The 26,633-nt window shown below is 38.1% G+C and overlaps 1 protein-coding gene across 2 annotated transcripts in view; it reads left to right on the top strand.

The window, feature by feature from the left end:
* Positions 1–26,633, top strand: part of RNF130 (ring finger protein 130) — a 188,720-nt gene that overhangs the window by 120,497 nt on the left and 41,590 nt on the right. For both annotated transcript variants that reach the window (XM_049874556.1, XM_049874555.1), the window contains exon 4: positions 25,210–25,281. In XM_049874556.1, the coding sequence (XP_049730513.1) occupies positions 25,210–25,281 (72 nt within the window). The remainder of the gene's footprint in view (positions 1–25,209; positions 25,282–26,633) is intronic.

Below are 26,633 nucleotides of genomic sequence, written 5' to 3'. Positions count from 1 at the left end.
TTCTCTATCTGGGTTGACATTTGGTTGCTCTGTCCCATGTTCTAGTCTTGGGTTGATATCTGATATTATTGATTTTCTAACCAGAGAACTGCCTTTAGTATTTCTTATAGTTTTGGTTTGTTTTTTCTGAATTCCTTGAACTTCTGTTTATCTAGAAATGTCCTAATTTCACCTTCATATTTGGGAGACAGTTTTTCTGGATATATGATTATTCACTGGCAGTTTTTTTCTTCAGTGCTTCGTATAAGTCATCCTATTGTCTTCTTGCCTGCATGGTTTCTGCGAGTAGTCCAAGCTTATTCTTATTGAGTCTTCTTTGTAGGTGACTTTTTGTTTATCCCTAGCCACTCTTAAAATTCTCTCATTATGTTTGGTTTTGACAAGTTTGATTATAATATGCCTTGGTGACTTTCTTTTGAGATCTACTTTATGTGGAGTTCAATGAGCATCTTGGATAGATACCTTCTCATCTTTCACGGTGTCAGGGAAGTTTTCTGCCAACAAATCTACAATTCTGTCTGTATTTTCTTTTATCCTTCCCTGTTCTGGTACTCCAATCACTCATAGGTTATTTCTCTTGATACAGTCCTACATGATTCTTAGGATTTCTTCAGTGTTTAAAATTCTTTTATCCGATTTTTCTTGGAATATATTGGTGCCAAATGTTTCATCTTCAGTCTCACTAATTCTGCCTTCCTCTTCCTCAGTTCTGCTCCTCTTTCTATTGAATTGTCTAATTCTGTAATTTTATTGTTAATCTTCTGAATTTTTGATTGCTCTCTTTCTGTGGATTTTTGCAGTTTATTAAATTTTTCATTATGTTCTTGAATAACATTTTCAATTTCTTTAACTGCTTTATCTGTGTGTTCCTTGGCTCATTCTGTGTTTTGCCTGATCTGCTTCCAGATCTCGTTTCTGATGTCTTGAAGAGTTCTGTATATTAATCTTTTGTATTCTGCATCTGGTAATTCCCGAAGGCACCTTAATCCAGAAGATTCCTTGATTCTTTGTTTTGAGAGCTTGTTGAAGTGATCATGGTCTGCTTCTTTATGTAATTTGATATTGACTGTTGTCTCTAAGCCACCTATAAGTTATTGTATTAGTTTATTTTATGCTTGTTCACTGTATCCTAACTTCTTTGTTTTGTTTTGATATGCCCAGATAGGCTGCTTGAGTGACCTGGCTTGATTATTTTTGCCTTTGAACCTCTAATGTCCTGTTACTAGATGGCTCGAGCTGTTACCAGGTATATGAGCCTAGAAGTCCATTCAGTTTTCTTGTATGGATTCAGCTTAGGTGTCCAGGTATTTGGTCATCAAGCATGTGGTACAGGCTCTGTCTTCCAGTCTTAGAGGGGCAGGGACGATTGATGTAGGTATAGGCGTCCGGTTGCAGCGGGGGGTCATGCTCAGAACAAGGTAGGGCCTGACAACCATCCCCTGAATGTCTGTGAGGAAAGTGTTTCCCTGTCCCCTAGAGCGCACAGGTGGGTTGGTTCTGCAGATAGACCACAGGCATCCAAAGATTTTGGTCGTAAGGACTGGGAGGTGCCACTTATCCTTGGACCTCTGTTGTGGGTAGCTAGGGGACATACGTGGAGCCAGCAGTCCTTAGGCCCCTGATACGGGTGTGTGAGAACCCTGTTTAATAGGCAAAGCTGTGTCAAACATCAAATACCTACCTCTCTACTGCACAGCTGAAACATTCGCAGTCTGCCAAGAGGGGTCTGTTCTCCTAAAATAGGCCTACACAGGTCCATACAATGAGGAAAGGTATTTAAAGGCCATAGACTCTTTATGTCTGGACAGGAGCCGGTTCCATCCTGAGCTCCCAGCTTAGTGGAGCTGGCAGATTATCTTTTCCCATAATTGTGAATTTACTCCTTGTTCATGGCCAAGAGAATGGCTCCGAGCGCACAGCAGGCCCTATCTCAGGCCCAGGGAAATCAACAGCCGCCGAAGCCAGCTTGGGGCCTGGGAGCACAATAAAATAAGCGCAAGTACTTAGCTTTTGCCGAGGGCACTGTTCTGCTCTAGTTCCAGATGTATGAGTAGGCTGCGCGGCTTGCTGCCTCTCGCTGAGAAAACCACACCTGGAGAGCTATGGCCGGCCCCACTGCAGTCGCTCCAGGGAATGATCCCTGAGGGTTCCTGATGATTCAGTTCCAGTAACTCGTCTCCGCTTCTGAACTGTCTCTCTCTCCTGCTGCTGCTCAGTCTGTTTTCTGACTTTGCCTTTGATGTTCAGGGCTCCTAGCTTGTTGTAAATATAATAGCTTCACTTGATTTTTTGGGTCTTTGTTGTAAGAGATATCACCGGAAGCATCTGACTACTCTCCCATCTTAGCCCCCCCATCAAATTCCTTTTTGATGAAGCTTTGAAATTTCTTGTCCTTGTTACATATCTCTTGTAGTATAACCTTTTAAGTTACAAAGATGAACATATTATCAGACCTGATTTTATACATATGTCTCCTTTAATGAATATCTGTTAACTCAATATCAGTAAGTTCTCTAAAAATCTTGGAAATTGAGCCTATATACTGCAAAACATAATTGTTGTTAAAGTTCATCTAAATAGAGTATAAATTTTCTTTTGTCTTAAAAAGGTTTCCATTTGGTCATTTCAGAATCTTGTCTGGAGCAGTGTAGGTTTCAAATGTTCATTATTAATAAAAAGTCATTTAATCTCATTTTACTTATATATGTTTAAGCTGGCCTAGGTATTTTGAAAGACAAGAGATAACTGAATTCTTTTCCTTCTGATTTTTATTGTTTTCTTGGTAAGCAGTTTATCCTTTTCCCATCTTCCAGTTTCTTCTGTTTGAGCTAATTATTGGTGTTTTAAACGTCTTTCTAAAGTTAATCCATGAAAATTAGAGTAATCAATAAATAAACATGAGAAATCTCTTTCCTTCCTCATCATAAGGGCAAGAGTAAATCTGAGAAGCAGCTTATTTAGATGCCTTGTCTGTAGGTTTGCTTCCCTTAATTTCCTCAGTCTTAATTACTTCTGTAAGTCAGACAATCTGGGCAAAGTTGGCAGAGCCCTCAGTCATTTGTGGAGCCATGCCTCCAACATTTTAAGTGCAAGCAGCATGAGTTCAACCCAGTTGCCTGGTAGCACAGAGGCAGTCCCTCTCATTTTAGTTTTTCATCTTACTATTGCAGCTGCAAGTATGTTGCTCCTTGGTTATCTTGGCAGGGACAGTTATCAGGACATTCTAGAGGAAGCCAATAAAATCTCTTCAAAGCAGCTCAACACAAGCCTTTCTTGAAGGGTTTTTCCTTTGTTTCTCTTAGTTGTCCCTGGTTGTTCTCAGTGCTAGGGAGTCAGAAAGCTGTTACATGGGAGTCTAAATTTTCCCAGTCCTGTGAACCTTCCACTTCTTGTTTCTTTATGGCTGGAATTAATTCTTTCATTCTTAAATTAGAGGGACCTCACTCTGACTAATTACCATATGAACTGTTGTTAGGTGCTGCCGAGTCAGTTCTGGCTCATAGCAACCCTTTGTACAACAGAACGAAACACTGCCCAATGCCTCACCATCCTTAATCGTTATGCTTGAGACCATTGTTGCAGCCACTGTGTCAGTCCATCTCATTGAGGATCTTCCTCTTTTCACCGATCCTCTACTTTACCAAGCATGATGTCCTTCTCCAGAGAGTGATCTCTCCTGATAACATGTCCAAAGTACATGAGACAAAGTCTCACCATCCTTGCTTCTAAGGAGCATTTTGGCTGTACTTCTTCCAAACAGATTGGTTCGTTCTTCTGGAACTCCATGGTATATCCAGTATTTTTTGCCAGCACCATCATTCAAATGCATCAGTTCTTCATTGGTCTTCTTATTCATTGTCCAGCTTTCACATGCATAGGAGGCAATTGAAAACACCATGGCTTGGGTCAGGCGCACCTTAGTCTTCGAGGTAACATCTTTGCTTTTTAAAGAGGTCTTTTTGCAGCATATTTGCCCAGTGCAGTGCGTTGTCTGATTTCTTGACTGCTTCTTCCATGGACATTGACTGTGGATCCAAGTAAAATGAAATCCTTGACAACTTCAATCATTTCTCCATTTATCATGATGTTGCTTAATTATTGGTTCAGTTATGAGGATTTTTGTTTTCTTTATGTTGAGGTGCAGTCCATACTGAAGGCTGTTGTCTTTGATCTTCATCAGTGTTTCAAGTCCTCTTCACTTTCAGCAAGCAAGGTTTTGTCATCTGCATATTGCAAGTTAATGAGTCTTCCACCAGTCCTGATGCCACATTCTTCTTCATATAGCCTGGCTTCTCTGAACTTTGCTTAGCATACAGATTATGTAAGTATGGTTAATGGATAAAATTCTGATGCACGCCTTTCTTGACATTAAACCACTCAGTATCCCCTTGTTCTGTTTGAAAGACTGCCTCTTGTTCTACTTACAGGTTCCTCATGAGCACAAGTAAAGTGTTCTGGAATTCTCATTCTTCTCAATGTTATCTATAATTTGTTATGATCCACACAGTTGAATGCTTTTGCATAGGCAGTGAAACACAGGTAAACATCTTTCTGGTGTACTGTCCTTTCAGCCATGATCCATCTGACATCAGCAATGATATCCCTGGTTCTGCGTCTTCTTCTGAATCTGGCTTGAATTTCTGTCAGTTTCCTGTCTGTGTACTGCTGCAAAAGCTTTTGAATGATCTTTAGCAGAATTTTACTTTTGTATGATACTAATGATATCGTTCAGTAATTTTCACATTCTGTTGGATTACTGTTTTTGCAATGGGTCAAATGTGGATCTCTTCCAGTTGCTTGGGCAGGTAGCTGCCTTACAAATTTCTTGGCATAGATGAGTTAGCACCCCAGCACTGTGTTTGTTTAGTTGGTATAAATCAAGGAGTCCAGGCTGGTAAGCCTCAACAAGGATCTTAAATTCTTTTGCAAATTTATAGAGGTCCTCGTGTAGTTTTGGAAAATCTTTTGCAATACCATGTAGTTTGGACCATATCCAAGGAGTAAAAGTGATACGAGTAGTATTTTCATCTGTACCAGGGCAGATTTTAAAAGGCATTTCAAGCAGAGGCTTACCAGCTGGTTTCTTTGGAAAGGGAGTTCAGACAGAGTTTTATTAGAGGAGTAGGAGGGTGGAGAAGGATACAAAGGAGTAGTAGCCAGCAATAGAGCAGAGGAGGTAGGATCTGAAGTTTGACCTTGCAATTCTTTATTCTGTTTGGTTAATTTCGAGATAGTATCCTGCAGGGAACCGAGCCTTGATGGCACAGTGGTTAAGAGCTCAGGCTGCTAACCAAAGGTCAGCAGTTCGAATCCACCAGTCACTCCTTGCAAACCCAGTGGAACAGTTTTGCTATGCAATATTTGGGTCACTGTGAGTCGGAATCAACTCGATGGCAACGAGTTTGCTTTTTGGGGTTTTTTTTTTTTTTTTTTGGAGGTGGGGATATCCTGCAGGGAAACAATCTTACTGCCCTGATGTTTCTTAGGTGCCTCTAGGTAACGTCAAATTAGGCATTCCACTGAGGTTGCTTAATTTGGAAGCCTTTATTTCCTACTTCACTGTGCAGGAAAACCAATAGTTTAAAAAGAACTCTAGAGTGGCCACTGGTTTTTCAAAATATGCTTAGTAAGATTATGCCACCAAGATATATATGCACAGGTCAGAAGACCAAAGTGCTTATTCATGTAGTGAGCAGCGGTCCCAGAGGCGGGGGTCCTGAGTTACTCTTAGACTTAGCAGTCCGCAAACTACTTTCTGACAGACAGAACATGAGCACGATGAAATCCAACCTTGATCGTTGCTTTCGGTTTCTCAGAGTCAAACAAATACCTAAAAAGGATTACCACGGGGATTGGACAATGTGTTTTGTTTATACCAATGTGTGCCTCATTGCAGGGCAGTTGTCCTGAGACTGGAGGGCAGCCTAATGCTTCTTGCCCTTCAGAGGAGACGTTAATTTGGTAGCCAGGCGCCCTAGGGCTTTTATCAAACCCGTGCCTACATTTTTGTGGCTTATAGATTCTGAGATTCTTAGGCAGTGATCAAGTCACAAACCTGAACTCGTGTCTCAGCCAGAGTATCCAAATTGACATTGAACAAAAAGAGACAGACAAATATATAGACACCAGATCCCTAAATAAAATCTAAGAGAGCATCAGTGCAAGAAAGCGAAACTCAAATCTAGGAAGTTATTTACCTGCCACAACTCCCAGGAGTTCACAAAGACGATGAGACAAAATAGCTGTTGCTGGTACTGGAGCTCAGGTCTTCAGCACTTTGGGGTCAACACTGGCAGTTAACCTTCAAATCCCACTTCTGGCACCAGAAATGTCATAACATTGAACAAAACTCACACGCTGTTGAAAGTGAAAGCAAAGAGATTTATTCAGGGAATAGAAACAGCCAGACTGGAAAACACAGTACAGTGTGGGAACACAGATTTTTCCAACTTAGTGGAAAAAGGGGTAGGTCTTTTATATGATAAAATGGGGAAGGTGTGCATGATTCAAGTCATGAGGTGGGTGCATGATCTCGGTTTTCTTAACATCATTAATCTTATTTTAAACATTCATTCTTTCTAGAACAAGCTACACAAGCATTCTTGATAAACGTTTTAACTATCTTGTTTCAACATTAATCATTAGAACAGTGTGCATAAGAGATAGAGAAATGAAGCAAGCAGTTTTTTGCAAACATCTAAAACTGGCACTTTTGCTTATCTTTCAACATTTATTTCCTTGGGACCCTTCCCCTTTGCCTCTGCTTATCACAGGACAGAATTTGCTGTTCCATTGTCTTAGGTCTGACTCAAAAGCCTCCATTTTATAAGTCCACTAACTCAGTCACAAACCTTACTATGAGAAAGAATTTTGTGGGGACAGTTTTTTAAAACTGCTAATTCCCAAAGACTCACCAACCTCAGTCTGATGCAAGAAGTCTGGATAGGGTCTATTGCCAACCTTTCAGTTAGCGGCTGAGTGTGGCAACTGTTTGTACCACTCAGGGACTCCAGAGAGGAAAATGGGGGCAAAAAGGATTGAAGACAGTGGACTAAAAACAAATACAAATGGTCCTTAAAATGTTAAAAGATGCTCAACCTCATGCATAAGTTAAATGTGAACTAAAACCATACTGGTTTTTATCAAATTCGGGGGGGAGGGGTTGATTTTGTATCAATCAGTTTGGAAAAAAAACAGTTTGACAACATACTCTTTTGTCAGGGTTACAGGAAAACAGGCTTTCTTATACATCGAAGATAGAAATGCAAAGTGGTACAGCTCCAATGGGAAGGAAGCATGGATTTGTACTATCTAGCAAAACTGCATATGTGATTTGTCTTAGTAATCTTACATCTAGGAATCTATATTGAAAATAAATTTATGAAATGAAAAATGACAGATAGACAAGACTATTCATTGTGATATTATTTGTAATAGCAAAAGACTTGAAACACCCAAATAGCCATCAATAGGGCAGGCTGGTGGAATAAACTATTCTACACAATGAAATACTCTGATGCAATGGAGTAGTATGCAGCTGCAAAAAAGAAGGGGCTTCTAAAGATCTCTGTATGCTGCTATGGAGTGATCTCTAGGATATGTTATTAAGGGAAAAAAAGCAAGGTGCAGAACAGTGTTCATGTAGTAGTTTGTTAGAGTAAAGTGAGACTTCCCTGTATCTCACTGTATAGTTTTGACTTTGAAATCATGTAAATGTTGTAAATAATTTTAAAAAACGATCAAAGTTGAAAAATAAATGGAAACAAATTAATCTAAATATATGTCAAGCTGGTTGGTAGCATAAACACACAGAGAAAGGTCTTTTTTGATGGTACTTTTCTATTGGAATGTATTCCAAGGATAAAAAAAAATTCTAAACTATATTTAATAGTCCTATTGTTAATATTATATGAAGTAATTTATTTTGAAACTATTATTTGTATATTGTAGGATAAAGCAAATAAGTAATTATACTAATGATATTTGGAACCAAGATTTTTAGAGTAAGAGAAAAAGATTAAAATCAAAGAAATTAAGTAATAACCCTACAGTTTTATTTTTGAATTGGAAATAATCAGTATGAACACATGGTTTATTTTTCTTTTTCTAAAATCACAGAGCCCCTCTGTCCATGACAATGACAACCCAATAACAATGAGCACCTCTGTTTATGAAAGAATTTCAAGTAATAAATGCAGAAGGAGTGACAATTAGAAAACGACCATTTTACTTAATAAAATAGTGAATCTCTGCCCCACTTCATCGTACCCCAGACTGCTCTAAGATTGTCTTTAAATGTCATTTCCCACTAGAAGAAACCAGGGTTCCTTGGAGAAACTTAATTCTTTCAGGTCTAGGGCAGAAAGTATATAAGATGAACATTGTGCCCGAAAGCAAGAAAGCTATTAAAGACTACTGAGGTGATACAAAAAGGACAAAGATGCCAACTTGAAGGAACTCTCCATATCCACAGGTGAGACATTTAGAGACTCCAAGGAACAAATACTGCAATGGATTGAAACTGGCATTTTGAAAAGACCAGCTTATTCTGAAAACCAATAACAGAAAATAATTATTTATCCTCCTATTTCTTTATGAATCACGTTGCAGAGTAACCAGTCGATGAGGAGAAAGTTCTTTATAGAAGAATTCCAACTCATAAATGAATGCAGAATTAAAAAATCACAATTTTGCAACCCTTAATAAAATGATGGATTTAGGCAGTGATCAGTGAATACTAAAATCAGGTGAAAGATTAATGGGAAGCTTTATAATGGATGGATCAGGCTGACAAAATCTGAACCCTCTGGACATTTTTAATATCACTACAAGGAACCCACTTTAAATATAAATACACAGGAGGCAGGGCCAAGATAGCAAAGTAGTCAGATGCTTCCGGTGATCCCTCTTACAACAAAGACCCAAAATAACAAGTGAATCGATTATATATATGACAAGCTAGGAGCCCTGAGCATCAAAGGCAAAGTTAAGGAATCGAACTGAGAGATGAGGGAAGGAGAGACAGTGCTGAGCAGCAAGGAGTTGCTGCCGAGCCCACGGCAGTGCCTGAGCTCCGATTCCGTGGCGCGTTCCTTGGCATGACTGCAGTGGGGCTGGTGGTAGTTTTCCAAGACACGGCAGCTTCAGCAAAAGAAGGCAAGCAGAGTGGTATACCCCTGACCCTGTGTCGTATCTACAGTGGGGCTGGCCATGGCGTTTAAGAAGCAGCTGCTTCAGCGAACGAAAACAACCAAAGTGCTGTCACCCCTGACCTCCTGATGTGACGGCTGTGGGATTGGCGGTAGAGTTTAGGACACAGCTGCTTCAGCGAAAGAAGGCAATCACAAGACGCAACCCTAACCCGCGGGACACTCTCGGTGGGGACCTAGCCAGTGCACACTGGCCATACACACATTCCTCTGGAATCTGAGATAAAACAGCGCTCTCAGCACAAGACAAGTAGTTTTGTCTAATTTTCTGGGCAGATCTAATAGCTCCTTCTTTTGAAAGAACTCTCTCCTGTCTGTCTGATCCCTCCTCCCTCTAACCCAGCCGACTTCATTAACAGTTGATTTAACTGGGCCTGAAATAGGTCCTGCTGTGCTCCCTGAGCCATTCTCCTGGCCTTGGAGAAGGAACAGATTAACAAATGGGGGAAAGATACTCTGCCAGCTCCTCTAATCTGGAAGCTCAGAGCATAAGCAGCTCTAGTCCAGGCATAAGTGATACACATGCCTTATCTTTCACCCCTGCTTGGATCCAAGTGGCTCCACTATACCAGATAGGATCTGGCTATTATATTACAAGGACAAATCTGTGTGAGGCCTGACTGTAACTGTTTCAGCTGTGCGTTGGAGAGGCATTTTTTGGAGATTTGATACTGCTCTGCCTATTAAACAGGGCCTTCACCTACCCACAGCAGGGGCCTGAGGACGGCAGGCAACATCCATGCAACCTAGCCACCCGTGAAAGGGGTCAAAGGATAGTGGTGCCTACCAGTCCTTAAGCATTGGGTGCCTAACGTACAACTGCAGAGCCCACCCACCAGAGTGCTGTAGAGAACGAGGACACTTAGGGGACGGCTTTCAGCACCCTGCCTTCCTCAGATTGTGACCCCCACCCCTGCTGCTGCCAGAAACCTGTGCATACAGCTGTCATCATTGCTTCTCTAAGATAGTAGGTGAGAGCCTACACCACACACTAGGACACAGGACACCTGAGCTGAATCTACACAAGAACAGTGAACGGATCCCTAGGCTCATATACCTGGTAACAGCTCTAGCCATCTGGTAACTGGACATTAGTGCTTTAAAGGCTCCAATAATCAAGTTAGCTCACTATAGTAGCCCATTTGAGTATATCAAAACAAAGCAAAGCAAAAAACTAGGACACCATGAGCAAACATAAAATAAATTAATACAATAACTTACAGATGGCTCAGAGACAACAGTCAATATCAAATCACAAAAAGAAGACCATGAATGCTTCAGCAAACTCCAAAACCAATCAGGGACTCTCCCACATGAAGATGTATTCCTGGAATTACCAGATATAGAATACAAAAGATTAATGTGTAGAACTCTTCAGTACATCGGGGACGAGATCAGGCCACACACAGAAGAATCCAAGGAACACACAGATAAAGCACTTGAAGAAATTAAAAAGATTATTCAAGAACATAATGAAAAATTTAATAAACAGCAAGAATCCACAGAGAGACAGCAGTCAGAAATTTAGAAGATTAATAATAAAACTACAGAATTACACAACTCAGTAGAAAACCTGAGGAGCAGACCTGAGGAAGTAGAATGCAGAATTAGTGAGATTGAAGATAAAACACGTGGCGCCAATATATTTGAAGAAAAATTAGATAAAAGAATTTTTTAAGATGAAGAAACCCTAAGAATCATGTGGGACTCTATCAAGAAGAATAACTTGAGAGTGATTGGAATACCAGAACAGGGAGGGATAACAGAAAATATAAGGAGAATTGGTGAAGAATTGTTGGCAGAAAACTTCCCTGACCTTGTGAAAAATGAGAGAATATCTATCCAAGATGCTTATCAAACCCCATACAAGAAAGATCCCAAAAGAAAGTCACCAAGACATATTATAATCAAACTTGCTAAAAGCAAATATAAACAGAAAATTTTAAGAGTGGGCAGGGATAAGCGAAAAGTCACCTGCAAATGAGAATAAGTTTGTACTACTCGGCAGAAACCATGCAGGCAAGAAGGCAATGGGATGACATATAAAGCATCGAAGGAGAAAAATTGCCAACGGAGAATCATATATCCAGCAAAACTGTCTCTCAAATATGAAGGTGAAATGACATTTACAGATAAACAGAAAGTTAGGGAATTTGCAAAAACCAAACCAAAACTACAAGAAATACTAAAGAGAATTCTCTAGTTAGAAAATCAATAATATCAGGTATCAACCCAAGACTAGAACATAGGACAGAGCAACCAGATATCAACCCAGATAGGGAAATTACAAAAATAAAGATTAAAAAAAAAAAGCTCAAAACAGGGAATCAGTGATGTCATTGTGTAAAAGATGACAACGTTAAAACAATAAAGAGGGACCAGATAAAGTAGGCATAGATGTTCCATATGGAGAGAAAATTAAGTAGATGTAGAGAGATATGAGTAAGGTTTAAACTTAGAAAAATAGGGGTAAATATTAAGGTAACCACAAGGAAGATGAACAATCTGACATTTCAAAAGGAAAACATGAAGACTCAGCAAAAACAAATACAACTACAATGAAAAAGAGTTTCACACGGTTTACAAATTAAAACTCAGCACAAGAAAGTGAGTGAAAAATGGAAATGTCAGCAACACAAAGGAATCAAAACAACAGCACTAAACCCATATCTATCTGTAATCACTCTAAATGGAAGTGGACTAGATGCACCAATAAAGACAGAGAGTGGCAAAATGGATAAAATAAACATGACGTCTATATGCTGCCTACAAGAGACACACCCTAGACATAAAGATTCAAACAAAAACTCAAAGGATGGAAAAAATATATCACACAAACAACACTCAAAACAGCAGCAGTGGCTATACTAATTCCTGAAAAAACAAGACTTCAAACTTAAATCTACACAAAGGATAATGAAGGACACTATATAATCATTAAAGGGACAATATACCAGGAGGATATTACCATATGGAATACTTATGCACCCAGTGACAGGGCTTCAGGATACATAAACTCTAACAGTAGTGAAATGTGAGATAGATAGCTCCAAAATAATAGTAGGAGACTTCAACACACCACTTTCAGTGAAGGACAGAACATCCAGAAAGAAGCTCGACAAAGACACAGAAGAGCTAAATGCCACGATTAACCAACTTGACCTCACAGACATATACAGAACACTTGACCCACCAGCAGCCAAATATACTTTCTTTTCCAGTGCACATGGAACATTCTCTAGAATAGACCACATATTAGGCCTTAAAGCAAGCCTTAACAGAACCCAAAACGTCAAAAAATGACAAAGCATCTTCTCTAACCATAAAGCCATAAAACTAGAAGCCAGTAACAGAAGAAGCAGGGAAAAGAAATCAAACACTTGGAAAGTGAACAATACCCTGCTCAAAAAGACTGGATTATAGAAGACATTAAGGACAGAATAAAGAAATTCATAGAACCCAATGGGAATGAAAACACTTCCTATCAGAACCTTTGGAACACAGTGAAAGCAGTGCTCAGAGGCCAATTTATATCAATAAATGAACACATCCAAAAAGAAGAAAGGGCCAAAGTCAAAGAATTATCCCTACAACTTAAACAAATACAAAGCAACAACAGAAACCCTCAGGCACCAAAAGAAAGCAAATAATAAAAATTAGAGCAGAATTAAATGAAATAGAAAACAGAAAAACAAAAGAGTTAACAAGACCAAATGCTGCTTCTTTGAAAAGATGAACAGAACCAATGAACCATTGGCCAGACTGACAAAAGAAAAACAGGAGATGAACCAAATAACCCAAATAAGAAATGAGATGGGCACTATCACAACACACCCAACTGAAATTAAAAGAATTATAACACAGGGTACTGGGAAAAGTTGTACTCTAAAAAATTTGAAGACCTAGAGGAAATGGATAAATTTTTAGAAACACACTACCTACCTAAACTAACACAGAGGCAGAACAACTAAATAAACCTATAACAAGAGATTGAAAAAGTAATCAAAAAATTCCCAACAAAGAAAAGCCCTAGCCCTTATGGCTTCACTGGAGAATTCTACCAAACTTTCAGAGAACAGTTAACACCGCTACTACAAAAGGTATTTCAGAGCATAGAAAAGGACGAATACTCCCAAACTCATTCTATGAAGCCACCATATCCCTGATACCAAAATCAGGTAAAGACACCACAAAAAATAAAATTACAGACCTACATCCCTCATGAACTTAGATGCAAAAATCTTCAACAAAATTATAGCCAATAGAATTCAACAAACTATCAAAAATATAATTCACCATGACCAAGTGGAATTCATACCAGGTAAAAAAAATATATATATATATTTTTTTTTTTATGCAGGGATGGTTCAACATTAGAAAAACAATTTAATCCATCACATTAAAAAAAACAAAATACAAGAACCACATGATCTTATCAATTGGTACAGAAAAGGCATTTGACAAAGTCCAATACCCATTCATGATAAAACCTCTCAGCAACATAGGAATAGAAGGAAAATTTCCCAAACATTGTAAAGGGCATTTATACAAAGCCATCATCCTAAATGGAGAGATACTGAAATATTCCCCTTGAGATCAGAAACCAAACAAGGATACCCCTTATCACCACCCTTACTGAACATTGTGCTGGAGGTCCTAGCTAGAGCTATTAGGCTACATAAAGAAATAAAGGGCATCCAAATTGGCAAAGAAGAATAACAGTGTCTCTGTGTACAGATGACATGGTCTTATATATAGAAAAACCTAAAGAATCCTCAAGAAAACTACTGAAACTAATAGAAGAGTTTAGCAGAGTATCAGGATACAAGATAAACCATACGTAAATCAGTTGGGTTCCTCTACACCAACAAAGAGAGAGACAAAGAGGAAATCACCAAATCAATACCATTTACAGTAGCCTGTAAGAAGGTAAAATACTTAGGAATAAATCTAACCAGAGATGTAAAAGGAAGATGTAGAGAAAACTGCAAGACACTACTGCAGGAAACCAAAAGAGCTCTACGTAAGTGGAATAACATGCCTTGCTCATGGATAGGAAGACCCAACGTTGTAGAAATGTCTCTTCTGCCCAAAGGCGATGTATAGATACAGTGGAATCCCGATCCAAATACCAGTGACATTTTTTAATAAGATGGAAAAACAAATCAACTTCATATGGAAGGGAGAGAGGCCCCCCAGATAAGTAAAGCATTACTGAAAAAGAAGAACAAAGTGGGAGGCCTTACACTACCTGATTTTAGAACATGTTATACTGCCACGGTAGTCAAAATAGCCTGGTACTGGTACAACAACAGATACATAGACTAATGGAACAAATCGAGAATCCAGACATAAATCCAGCCACATATGAGCAGCTGACACTTGACAAAGGCCCAGGGTCTCTTAAATGGGGACTAGACAATCTCTTTAACAAATGTTGCTGGCATAACTGGATATCCATCTGCAAAACAATGAAACAAGAGCCATACCTCACACCATGCACAAAAACCAACTCAAAATGGATTGAAGACCTAAATATGAAATCTAAAACGATAAAAATCATGGAAGAAAAAATAGCAACAATGCTAGGAGCCCTAATACATGGCATAAACAGTATACAGAAAATTACTAGAACTTTACAAATACCAGAAGAGAAATTAGATAACTAAAAAAAAAAAAACTGGGAGCTCCTAAAAGTCAAACACCTATGCTTATCCAAAGACTTTACCAAAAGAGTAAAAAGATTATGTACAGACTGGGAAAAAGTTTTTAGCTATGACATTTCCAATCAGCAGCTGATCTCTAAAATCTACGTGTTTCTGCAAAAATGCGACAACCCAATTTAAAAATGGGCAAAAGGCACGAAGAGGCACTTCACTAAAGAAAACTTTCAGGTAGCTAAGAGATACATGAGGAAATGCTCATGATCATTAGCCATTAGAGAAATGCAAATCAAAACTACAATGCGATTCCATCTCCAACAAGGCTGGCATTAATCCAAAAAACACAAAATAATAAATGTTGCAGAGGTTGTGGAGAGACTGGAACACTTACACACTGCTGATGGGAATGTTAAATGATACAACCACTATGGAAATCAATTTGGCGCTTCCTTAAAAAGCTAGAAATAGAACTACCATACGATCCAGCAGCCTCACTCCTTGGAATATATCCTAAAGAAATAATAGCTTTTATACAAACAGTTATATGCACACCCATGTTTACTGCAGCACCGTTTACAGTAGGAAAAAGATGGAAGCAACCAAGGTGCCCATCAACGGATGAATGGATAATGTTATATTGACACAATGGAATACTATGCATCGATAAAGAACAATGATGAATCCATGAAACATTTCATAACATGGAAGAGTCTGGAAGGCGTTATGCTGAGTGAAATTAGTTACTTGAAAAAGGACAAATAGTATATGAGGGAGCAGGAGAGCAGTGGGATGCAGATCTGAAATTCTTTTAAGGAGACCAGACTTTTGGTCAAACTGAGACTAGAAGGACCCCAGAGGTCATGGTCCCCAGACCTTCTGTTAGCCCAGGACAGGATCCATTCCCAAAGCCAACTGTTCAGACAGGGATTGGACTGGACTATAGGATATAAAATGATACTGGTGAGGAGTGAGCTTCTTGGGTCAAGTAGACACATGAGACTATGTGGGCAGCTCGTGTCTGAATGGGAGATGAGAGGTGAGAGGGTTCAGAAGCGGGTGAATGGACACAAAAATAGAGTAGAAAGGAGGAGTGTGCTGTCTCATTAGGGGAAGAGCAACTAGCAGTATATAGCAAGGTATATATACATTTTTGTATGAGAGACTGACTTGATCTGTAAACTTTCACTTAAAGCACAATAAAAATTAAAAAAAAAAAATTTGGAAATAAAACTACCATACGATCCAGTAATCCCACTCCTTGGAATATATCCTAGAGAAGTTAAGAGCCTTTACATGAACAGATATATATACAGTTATGTTCATTGCAGCACTGTTTACAATAGCAAAAAGATGGAAGCAACCAACGTGCCCATCAACAGATGAATGGATAAATTATGGTATAGTCACTCAATGAAATACTATGCATTGATAAAGAACAATGAATCTGTACAACATTTCATAATATGGAGGAATCTGGAAGGCATCGTTCTGAGTGAAATTAGTTGCAGAAGGGCAAATATTGTATGAGACCACCATTATAAGAACTTGCGTAATAGTTTAAAAAGAGAAGAAAATATTCTTTAATGATCACGAGAGGGGGGAGGGAAGGAGGGAGAGGGGAATTCACTAATTAGATAGTAGAGAACTAATTTTGGTGAAGGGAAAAACAGTACACAATACAGAAGAGATCAGCACAACTGAACTAAACCAAAAGCAAAGAAGCTTCCTGAATAAACCGAAAGCTTCGAAGCCCAGTATCGCAGGCGTGGTGGTTTGCGGACTGTGGTTTCAGGGGACATCTAGCTCAATTGGCATAATAAAATCTATAAAGAAAACATTCTGCATCCCATTTTGGAGAGTGGCATCTGGGGTCTTAAACGCTAGCAAGCGGCCATCTAAGATCCATCAATTGGTCTCAACCCACATGGAGCAAAGGAGAATGAAGAACACCAAAGACACAAGATAAGTATGAGCCCAAGAGTCAGAATGGGCCACATAAATCAGACTACATCAGCCTGAGACCAGAAGAAGTAGATGGTGCCCGGCTACATACAACCCATGACTGCTCTGACAGGGAACACAACAGAGAATTCCTGAACGAGCGGGAGAGCAGCGGGATGCAGACCTCAAATTCTCTTTAAAAAAACCCAGACTTAACGATCTGACTGAGACTAGAAGGACCCAGGATGTCATGGGTCCCAGACTTTCTGTTAGCCCAAGACAGGAACCATTCCCAAAGTCAACTCTTCAGACAGGGATTAGACTGGGCTGTGGGACAGAAAATGATACTGGTGAGAAGTGAGCTTCTTGGACCAAGTAGATGCATGAGAGTATGTGTGCAGCTCCTGTCTGGAGGGGAGATGTGAAAGCTGAGGGGGTCAGAAGCTGGCTGAACAGACACGGAAATACAGGGTAGAAAGGAGCGTGCTGTCTAAATAGGGGGAGAGCAACTAGGCGTGTATAGCAAGGTGTATATAAGTTTTTGTATGAGAGACTGACTTAATCTGTAAACTTTCACTTAAAGCACAATAAAAATTTAAGAAAAAAAAGGTTAATCTTGCTATCTAGATTATTCACTGAAATCCACATGTGGACCTTTCTGAAACAATTATGTCATGTGTTTAAAATCGGTTGACAGATCCCATCTTCATGACAGATACTACATCTCCAGGGCAGAAACCATTCCAAGAAGACTTAATATCCAAACCAAAAATAAAATGTCAATTTGCAGCTTTCAAAAATGTATATATATGCAAACAGGTTTGAGGGATGAAAAATATATACCATACCAACACAAATTTAAAAAGTTGAAATGGTTGTAATATCAGACAGAGTAGATTTCAGAGCAGAGATATTGCCAGGGATAAAAGTCATTTCTTAATAAAGGGTCAGTTCATCAAAATGACATTACAATCCTCAATGTTTATGCACCTAATAACAAAGCTTAAAATATGTGAGGTGAAAACCAATAGCAAAGTCATGAGAAATAGACAAACCTACAACTATAGTTAGAGGTTTCATTTCCCCTCATTAATTGAAAAAATCAGTAAAGATAAAAGACTTGAACAACATAATCAACTAACTTGACCAGTTTGGCATTTAAAGAATACTTCATCCGGCAAAAGCAAAATAGACATTCTTTTCAAGTGCATTCTGGGCTACATATAAACCAAGTCTCAATAAATGTAAAAGGATTCAAGTTATATAAAGCATTTTCTCTGACCACGTGGAATTATATTTGAAATCAATAATAAAAAGATTTCTAGAAACTCCCCAAATACTTAGAAACTAAACGACACACTTTGAATAACCCATGGGATAAAGAAGAAAGCAAATGGGAGATTAGAATATTGTTTGGACTAAGTGAAAAAATACAATATATCAAAATTTTAGGGGATGCAGGAAATGCCTATTTGTAGAAGATAAAAGGTCTCAATACTCTCGGTTTACACATTAAAAAACTAGAAAAACAGAAAATTAAACCCCAAAGCAAAAGAAAGGAAATAATGAAGAGAGCGACAATCAGTGAAATAGAAAACAGAAAAATGATAGAGAAAATGACTCCAAGAGCTGCTTCTTGAGAAAAAAATGAATAAAATTGCTATATTTATCAGGAAAAAGAGAAAGTACAAATTTAGCAATATCAGAATTGAGAAAAATGGCATCACTACAGATTCTGCAGATATTATAAGGACGATATGAGTTTTAAGGGAATATTATGAACAAGTTAATGTTCAGCCACTTAGATGAAATGGACAAATCCCATGAGTGATAATATTGACCAGAGCCCATTCAAGAATGGATAATTTAAATAGCCATTTATCTACTAAGGAAATCGAATTTGTAGTTAAAAACGTTCCAAAAGAGAAAACTCCAGGTACAAATGGCTTCTGATGAATTTTACCAAACATTCACAGGAAAATACCAATTATACGCAAATTCATTCAGAAGGTAAAAAGGCAGGAAACCTCCCAATTCATTATATGAAGCCAGCATTATCCTAATGCCAAAACCAGACAGAAAAATTACAAGAACAGATAATTACAGACCAGAATCCCTCATGAACATACATGCAAAGATTTTTTTAAAAAATTCTAGCAAATCATTTTCAGTAATATATAAAAAGAGTCTTTCATTTTGAATGTGTTTTTCCCAGGAATGAAAAGTTGATTTAACATTGGAAAATAAATGTAATTTACTGTATTAACATACTAAAAAAGAAAAAGCATATGTTCTTGCAATAGATGCAGAAAAAACATTTGACAAAATCCAACATCTCTTCCTGACAAAAAGTCAGGGAACTAGTTATAGAAGATAATTTCATTACCTGATTAAGGCATCTATGAAAAACTGACAGCTAACATCCTACTTAATGGTGAAAGACTAAATACTTTGGGAACAAGAGAAGAATGTCTGCTTTGACCACTTCTATTTCAGCATTGTACTATAGTAGAGATTCTAGTCCGCATAATAATGAAAAAAAGGGAAAGGCATCCATGTTGGAAATGAAGAAGTAAAACTCTTTATTCTCAGGCAACATTATTTTTTATGTAGAAAATTGGACAGATCCCATAAAACAAAGCAACTAGAACGTTTAACAAGGTCGCAGGCTAAGCTCAGTATTTATATAAATCAGTTTTATTTCTATATGCAAACAACGGGTGGTAGTTGAATTTTTTTAAATACTATTTTCAGTAGCATCAGAAAATATGAAATATTTAGAGATAAATCTGACAAAAGATGTGTAAGACCAGTACACTGAAAACTACAAAATATTACTGAGTGGAAGTAAAGATGACCTGAATAGGTGGAGAGCTATACTGTGTCCATGGGCTGGAAGATTCATTTTTGTTAAGATGTCAGCACTTCCCAAATTGATCTATAGATTCAACACAATCCCAGACCCAGCTGACTTTTTTGTAGGAATCGACAAGATGATTCTAAAATTCATGTGGGAATTCATAGGATCAAAAATAATCAGAACAGGTGGTGGGAAGGTTTGGCCTGTAGGCTGTAGTTTGCCAACCTCTGTTCTAGCCTCATTCCGCTAATCCATTTTCCACCCAGCAGCCAGAGTGATCTTTTAAAAATTCAAATCATACACTCTTATAACCCTAATAATTTTCTATCACACTTAAAAGCCAAAAAGAAGAAGAATCATTAAAAGGACTTTGGAAAGAAAAATAATAAAGTTGGAAGACTGACACTACCTGATTTCAAACTTACTATAAAGCTACAAAAATCTAGACATTTGTTTCATGACATTCAAATGGATCAATGGTTATAGACATAGATCCGTTTTTGTTTTTGTTTTTGCAAAATATGTAAAACAAAACATTTGTTGTAACTATTTTTAAGTGTAGAATTCACAGATATTAATTACATTCAACCATGTTTTGCAACTGTTCCACTATTCCAACACTTGTTATTTTCCATTTTTCTGATATTAGCCATCCTAATGGATGTGAATGTCGTTTTGATTTGCGTTTCCCTGATGATTAAAAAAAAAAGATGATTACATGACACTAATCATCTTTTTGTGTGCTTATTGGCCATTTGTATGTCTTCTTTGGAGAATGTCTATTCAAGTTCCTTGGCCATTTTTTAATTGGGTTGTTTGTCTTTTTGTTGTTGAGTTGTAGGAGTTCTTAGTATTTTTTGGATATTAAACCATTATCAGATAGATGGTTCCCAAATATTTTCTCCCTTTCTGTTGATTCTCCTCACTTTGCCGATAAAGTCCTTCAGTGCACAAAAGTTTTTAATTTTGATGAAGTCCAGTTTATTCTTTTTTTTTTTTTTCCTTTTGTTGCTTGAACTTTTGATATTATATCTGAGTGTCTGTGGTTGAAAACTAGGTCTCAACGCATTACTTTTATGTTTTCTTCTAATAGTTTTATGGTTGTAGCTCTTTTATATTTAGGCCATTGATCCATTTTGAGTTCACTTTCATATATAGTGCATAGTATAGTTCTGACTTCATTCTTTTGCATGTGCATATTCATTTGTCCCACCACTATTTGTTGAAGAAGCTATTCTTTCCTCATTAAATGGACTTGGCACCCTACCCTTGTCAAAAATCAGTTGACTATAGATCTGTGGGTCTATTTCTGGACTCTCAGTTCTATTCCCATAAGTCTATCCTTATACCAGTACTCACTTTTTTCTAATAGTCTTTGTTTTTTAGAGCGGTTGTAGGTTACAGAAAAATTGTGCAGAAAGCACAGAGTTCTCATATACTGCCCTACCCTCTGCAGTTTCTTTTATTAACATCAGTGCATTTGTGTGGTACATTTCTTAACAATTGGTGAACCAGTATTGATACATTCTTACTAACTAAAGTCCATCGTTTACATTAGGGTTCACTCTTTGTGTTATATATATAGTCCTATGGCTTTTGACAAATGCATAATATAATGTTACACAGGTTAGTTTCACTGCCCTAAAAATGCCCTGTGCTCTACCTGTTCAGCAACCCACCCCCACCCCCAAGCCTCTAGCAACCAGTGATCTTTTCACTGTCTCTAGTTTTTGCTTTTCCAGAATGTCGTATAGTTGGGATCATACACTATGTAGCTTTTTCAGACTGGCTTCTTTCACTTAGTAGTATGCCTTTAAGGTTTCTGCATGTCTTCATAGCTTGATAATTCGTTTGTTTTTATCACTGAATAACATTCCATTTTATGGATATACCACAGTTTATCCATTTGCTTATTAAAGGGACTCTTGGTTGCCTCCACTTTTTGGCAGTTGTGAATAAAGCTGCTATAAACATTCATGTGCATTTTTTCAGTTGCACACAAGTTTTCATTCCGTTTGGGTAAATAGGAGTGTGACTGCTGCATCATATGCTAAGCCTATGTTTCGCTTTATAAGAAATTGCCAGATTGTATTTCAAAGGGACTGTATGATTTTGCATTCCCACCAGCAATGAATGAAAGTTTCTGTTGCTTTACATCCTAGCCAGCATTTGGTATGGTCAGTTAAAATTTATCAGTGTTTTGGATTTTAATCATTCTAATATGTGTATTAGTGGTATCTCATGTTTATCTTAATTTACAATTCTCTAATAACAAATGATGTTGGACATTTCTTCATATGTGTATATGCTATTTGTATATCTTCTTTAGTGACGTTTCTGTTCAAATATTTTGCCCATTCTGTAATTGGATTGTTTTTTTATTGTTGAGTTTTAAAGCTGCTTTGTCCTTTATAAGATATATTTTTTACAGATATTTTCTTCCAATCTGTGGCTCATCTTTTCATTCTCTTAACAGTGTTTTTCATAGGGCAGACATTTTTAATTTTAGTTACCTTTTCTTCTTTTTATTATTTTTTTAATGGCTCGTGATTTTAATATATCTAAAAAGTCATTGTCAAATCCAAAGTCACCTAGATTTTCTCCCATATTATCTTTTAGAAGTTGGACAACTGGAGCTTGACAAATGTGCAAAAGTAATTCAGTGGACAAAGAATTCAGGGGACAGGGAGCAGCCTTTCCAACAAGCGGTGGTAGAAAAAAAATCTGTATCTGTATTCCTAAGGGCAGGAAGACTTCGAATCCATATATAAAATAATTTAAAATGAATCAGAGGCCTAAATATAAAAGCTAAAACTACAGAACTTCTAGAGGAAAAATTATGGGGAAGTCTTTGTGACCTTGAGATAGGCAAAGATGTCTTAGATATGACACCAGATGCACCATCCACAGATGAAAAATTGATAAATTCTTCTAAATTAAAAACTTCTGCCACAGAGTGGGAGAAAATGTTTGTAAAAGAACTTGTATCTAGAATAGGTAAAGAACTCTCAAAACTCAATAATAAGAAAACAAACAACTCAGTGGAAAAGTAGGCAAAAGATTTGAACAAACACTTCACCAGAGAAGATATACAGGTAGCAAGTAAGTACATGAACAGAGCTGCAGCATCATTATGGTAATCATTAGGGAGATGCAATTTAAAACCACAATGAGATGCAACTACATAGGTATTAGAATGATTAAAATTAAATTATAAAGACTGACCATATCAAATGTTGGTGAGGATGTGGAGGAACTGGACCTCGCCTACACTGCTGGTGGAATGTAATGCAATAGACTCAGTCTGGAAAATACTTCCAGAAAAGTCAAACATACACCTATCATATGCGTCAGTCTTCCCACTCCCGGACATTTATCCCAATGGAAAGAAAGTATATGTCCTTACAAAGATTTTTGCAGTACTTGCAAGTAAAGAATGTTCATAGAAATTTTATTCATTATAGCCCAAAGCCAGAAAACAATGCGAATCTATCAGCAGGTGAAAAGATAAATTGTGGTACATCTATGCAATGTCCCTAGGTTGTGCAGATGACTAAATTTTTCAATGTACCCTAAAATTTTTCTTTTTTGTCATCAGGATAATATCCAGGGTCTCCTCTTTTTTAGCTCCTACCCTATTCCTTCAGCCTCAGCTTCTGCCTCTTCTCACAGTTTAGTATCTGGTGGCTGGGACAGTCTTGATTTGCACCAATTGTCCCAGTGTAATTAGCAATAGTGCCCTGTTTGACTCATAAAGCTTCCTCATTTGAATAAATTATATGCTCATCCTAGTTATACTGAAGTATACTTTCCTTTACACACCTGTAGTTCACACCTGTTTGTCTTTACTAAGACTATTCCCTTGTCCAGAATCCCCATCTTATCCTCATCCTATTCCTCATCTCACTCCTTCCCGCTCATTTTCCGAAGTCTTAGCTCAGGCATCATTTCCTTGAAGCCTTCCCTGACAATCTTCCTCTGCCCCTCTGCCTGCTTTACACTGCCTTCTTGGTGCTGCCACACCACCCTGGGCATGCTCTGTTGTACAATATGAGATTAAAAGTGTTTACATTGCTTCCCAGTTCAACTGAAGGTTAGAGCTACACTTGTATTTTTCATCTTTGGGTCCTTGATGTCTAGTACAATGCCTGGCAAAACATTGAATAAATTCAGTTACAGCGATTATCTGGCTTAACTCTCTCAGATAAATGAGAATAACTCAGCTTGAATGGTAAATGCACCTTCCTGAGGAGCCCTGGTGGTGCAGTGGTTAAAGCAATCAGCTGCCATCTGCAGGGTCAGCAGTTCAAAACCACCAGCAGTTCCACAGGAGAAAGTCTGCTTCCAAAAAGATTTACAGCCTTGGAAATCCTATAGGGTCACTGTGAATCAGAATCAACTCAACGGCAGTGGGTTTAGGTTTTTTGTTTCTTTTTTTTTTAAGGAGCCCTGGTGGCGCAGTTGTTAAGAGCTCAGCTGCTGACCAAAAGGTGAGCAGTTTGAATCCACCAGCCACTCCTTGGAAACCCTATAGAGAATTTCTGTTCTGTCCTATAGAGTTGCTATGAGTCGGGATCAACTCGACAGCAATGGGTTAAGGCCACATAGTGATCAGCAGTGGCAGAGCCTTCTCCAGTGCATCTCTTCTGCCACACATGATGTAATAAACAATTTAAAGGTATATTGAAGGTGCCCTTGTATTAAGAAAGGGTTTATGCATCTAGAGTGATCATCCTTGGGTTGAAGTATAGGAAAGCTGTTAGAACATTAGTGGTAGCTCCAGAGTATACAAAAAGTAGGTTTTGTTAATGCTGTAATATTTCAAATTTTTATAAAATACAAAATGCAGTAGTGATTTATAACACCTGACTTTTTCATTTTCATTATATACTCTCTTAATTATTCAACCAGAATACTGAATATGTGGGACAACTGCCAGCTTTTCTAATCTTTTTTAATTGCTCTTTAAAAGTCTTCTGTGGTTTGACATGGAGAGCGATAGTAGAGACTTGATGTATAAATTTAATTATTTAAAAATATGGAGCATCAACAGGGATCATGATAGAGGGTCCTGGACAGAGCTGGATAAAAATGTAGAACAAAATTCTAACTCAAAAAGAAAGACCCAGCTTCCTGGCCTGACAGAGACTGGAGAAACCCTGAGAGTATGCCCCTGGACACCCTTTCAGCTCAGTAATAAGGCCACTCCTGAGGTTCGCCCTTCAGCCAAAGATTGTTCTGAACAGGCCCATGGAACAAAACAAGACTAAAGGGGCTTACCAGCCCTGGGGCAGGGACTGGAAGGCAGGAGGGAACAGGAAAGCTAGTAATAGGATACCCAGGGTTGAAAAGAGAGAGTGTTGACATGTTGTGGGGTTGTTAACCAATGTCATAGAACAATGTCTGTACTAACTTTTATATGAAACTAGTTCTGTAAACCTTCATCTGGAGTACAATCAAAAAAGTAAAATAAAAATAAAGAGCATCATTCAGAGATCTTGCACTTAATGTCTCTTTTTCTTTGTAATTTTCATAGCGTCGTCTTGGAGATGCAGCTAAGAAAGCCATCAGCAAGTTGACAACCAGGACAGTAAAAAAGGGTGATAAGGTATTGTAATGAAATAACTTCAACACTGAAGAAATAATAGTTTTGGTGGGAGAGACTATCCCCTAATCTTCTGTGCTTTATTTGTTAGATCATTATTTTTCTCCAAGTATGCTACCTAATGTTTTATTTTAAATTGCTTTCTCTTTGAAATCTTATTCTTAGTACACTTATCATTTGGAAGCCCTCCCTATTGTTCCTTAACTTATCTGAACTTTTAACATTCTTGACGTTAATGTCACTGGACTGTGCGCAGTTGCCCTAGCCTTGTCTCTCAGTAGAGTTTTTTATGCTAAAACGTAGCATACGTTTTAGAAGAATTCTAATGGGACAGTTTGTACATTAAACAGCCAGAAGATGTGCATTCTTTTCATATGTGCCCTGTGACTTTGCTGTGTCTCCTTTGTTTTATTTCTTTACCAGTTAAATGGAAAACTAGAAACCCATCTTTCAAGGGAGTTTCGGTTAACAAGGTGCTCTCATTACGGTGGGTTAAGCAGTTTGGAAGAAGGAGAGCACTTCACAGTTGTCAGGGTTTCGCCTAAGGTTACCTAGAGTGAAAAAAAAAATTGCATCTCTAAAGGTGTAAAAACAGAAATGTCTCATGTTCCACCCTCAACTCTAAAATTTTAGCAAAAAATAACCCTAGAAAGATAATTTCAAATGATTCTTCATCCTCCTAAGTTTTACTGCTTTTTTTGGCCTGTACCCATTTTTATTCACATTGCATTCACACCACCATGTCTAGTTTCTTTTGACACAGCTCTAGAAGGCAGAGACATTTTAGTGAAGTTCATTGTACATTAAGGAAGGAAAAAAGTAAAAACACAGAAAACAGAAGCAGCATCAAAACAGTTGCACTTTCACCCCAGAGGAGTGGTAACGTACATAGACATTTTCTTGCCCTCCAAAATTTTCCTCCATCTCTTGGCCTGGTGACTTCCAGCTGCCATATTAATTTGACCTTCCCGGGAGTATAACCTACCCATCTTATTCTGTCCACCAGGCCAGCACAAAACAATCTTTCCTCATTAAAACCAATACATCTTCCTAGTTTGTACTTCCCAGACCTGCCAAGAGTTGTCACACTGAGCTTTGGACCAAGTGGCAGTGACATAGCAAATAATCTCACCTTTGCTGACTTAGGTTCCTGGCTTTGGTCCAGACAACTCAGATGGAACCCCTCCTCAGCTTGAGGAGGGAGGAAATCAAGTAAACTGGTGACCAAACACCTGGCTGACTCTTCCTGTTTATGAAGACCCATATTGAGATGATCCCCATGACTGTTTTCTACCCCAAGTCTGTGGCCAGATGCCCAGCTTCCGTACTTATGGTGGGTCTCTAGATAGCAGTCA

Source organism: Elephas maximus, chromosome 2 (genome assembly GCF_024166365.1).
Source record: "Elephas maximus indicus isolate mEleMax1 chromosome 2, mEleMax1 primary haplotype, whole genome shotgun sequence".
NCBI classification, from domain to species: domain Eukaryota; kingdom Metazoa; phylum Chordata; class Mammalia; order Proboscidea; family Elephantidae; genus Elephas; species Elephas maximus.
Note: the sequence above shows the minus strand (reverse complement) of the source record. Positions and strands in the feature narration are given on the sequence as shown.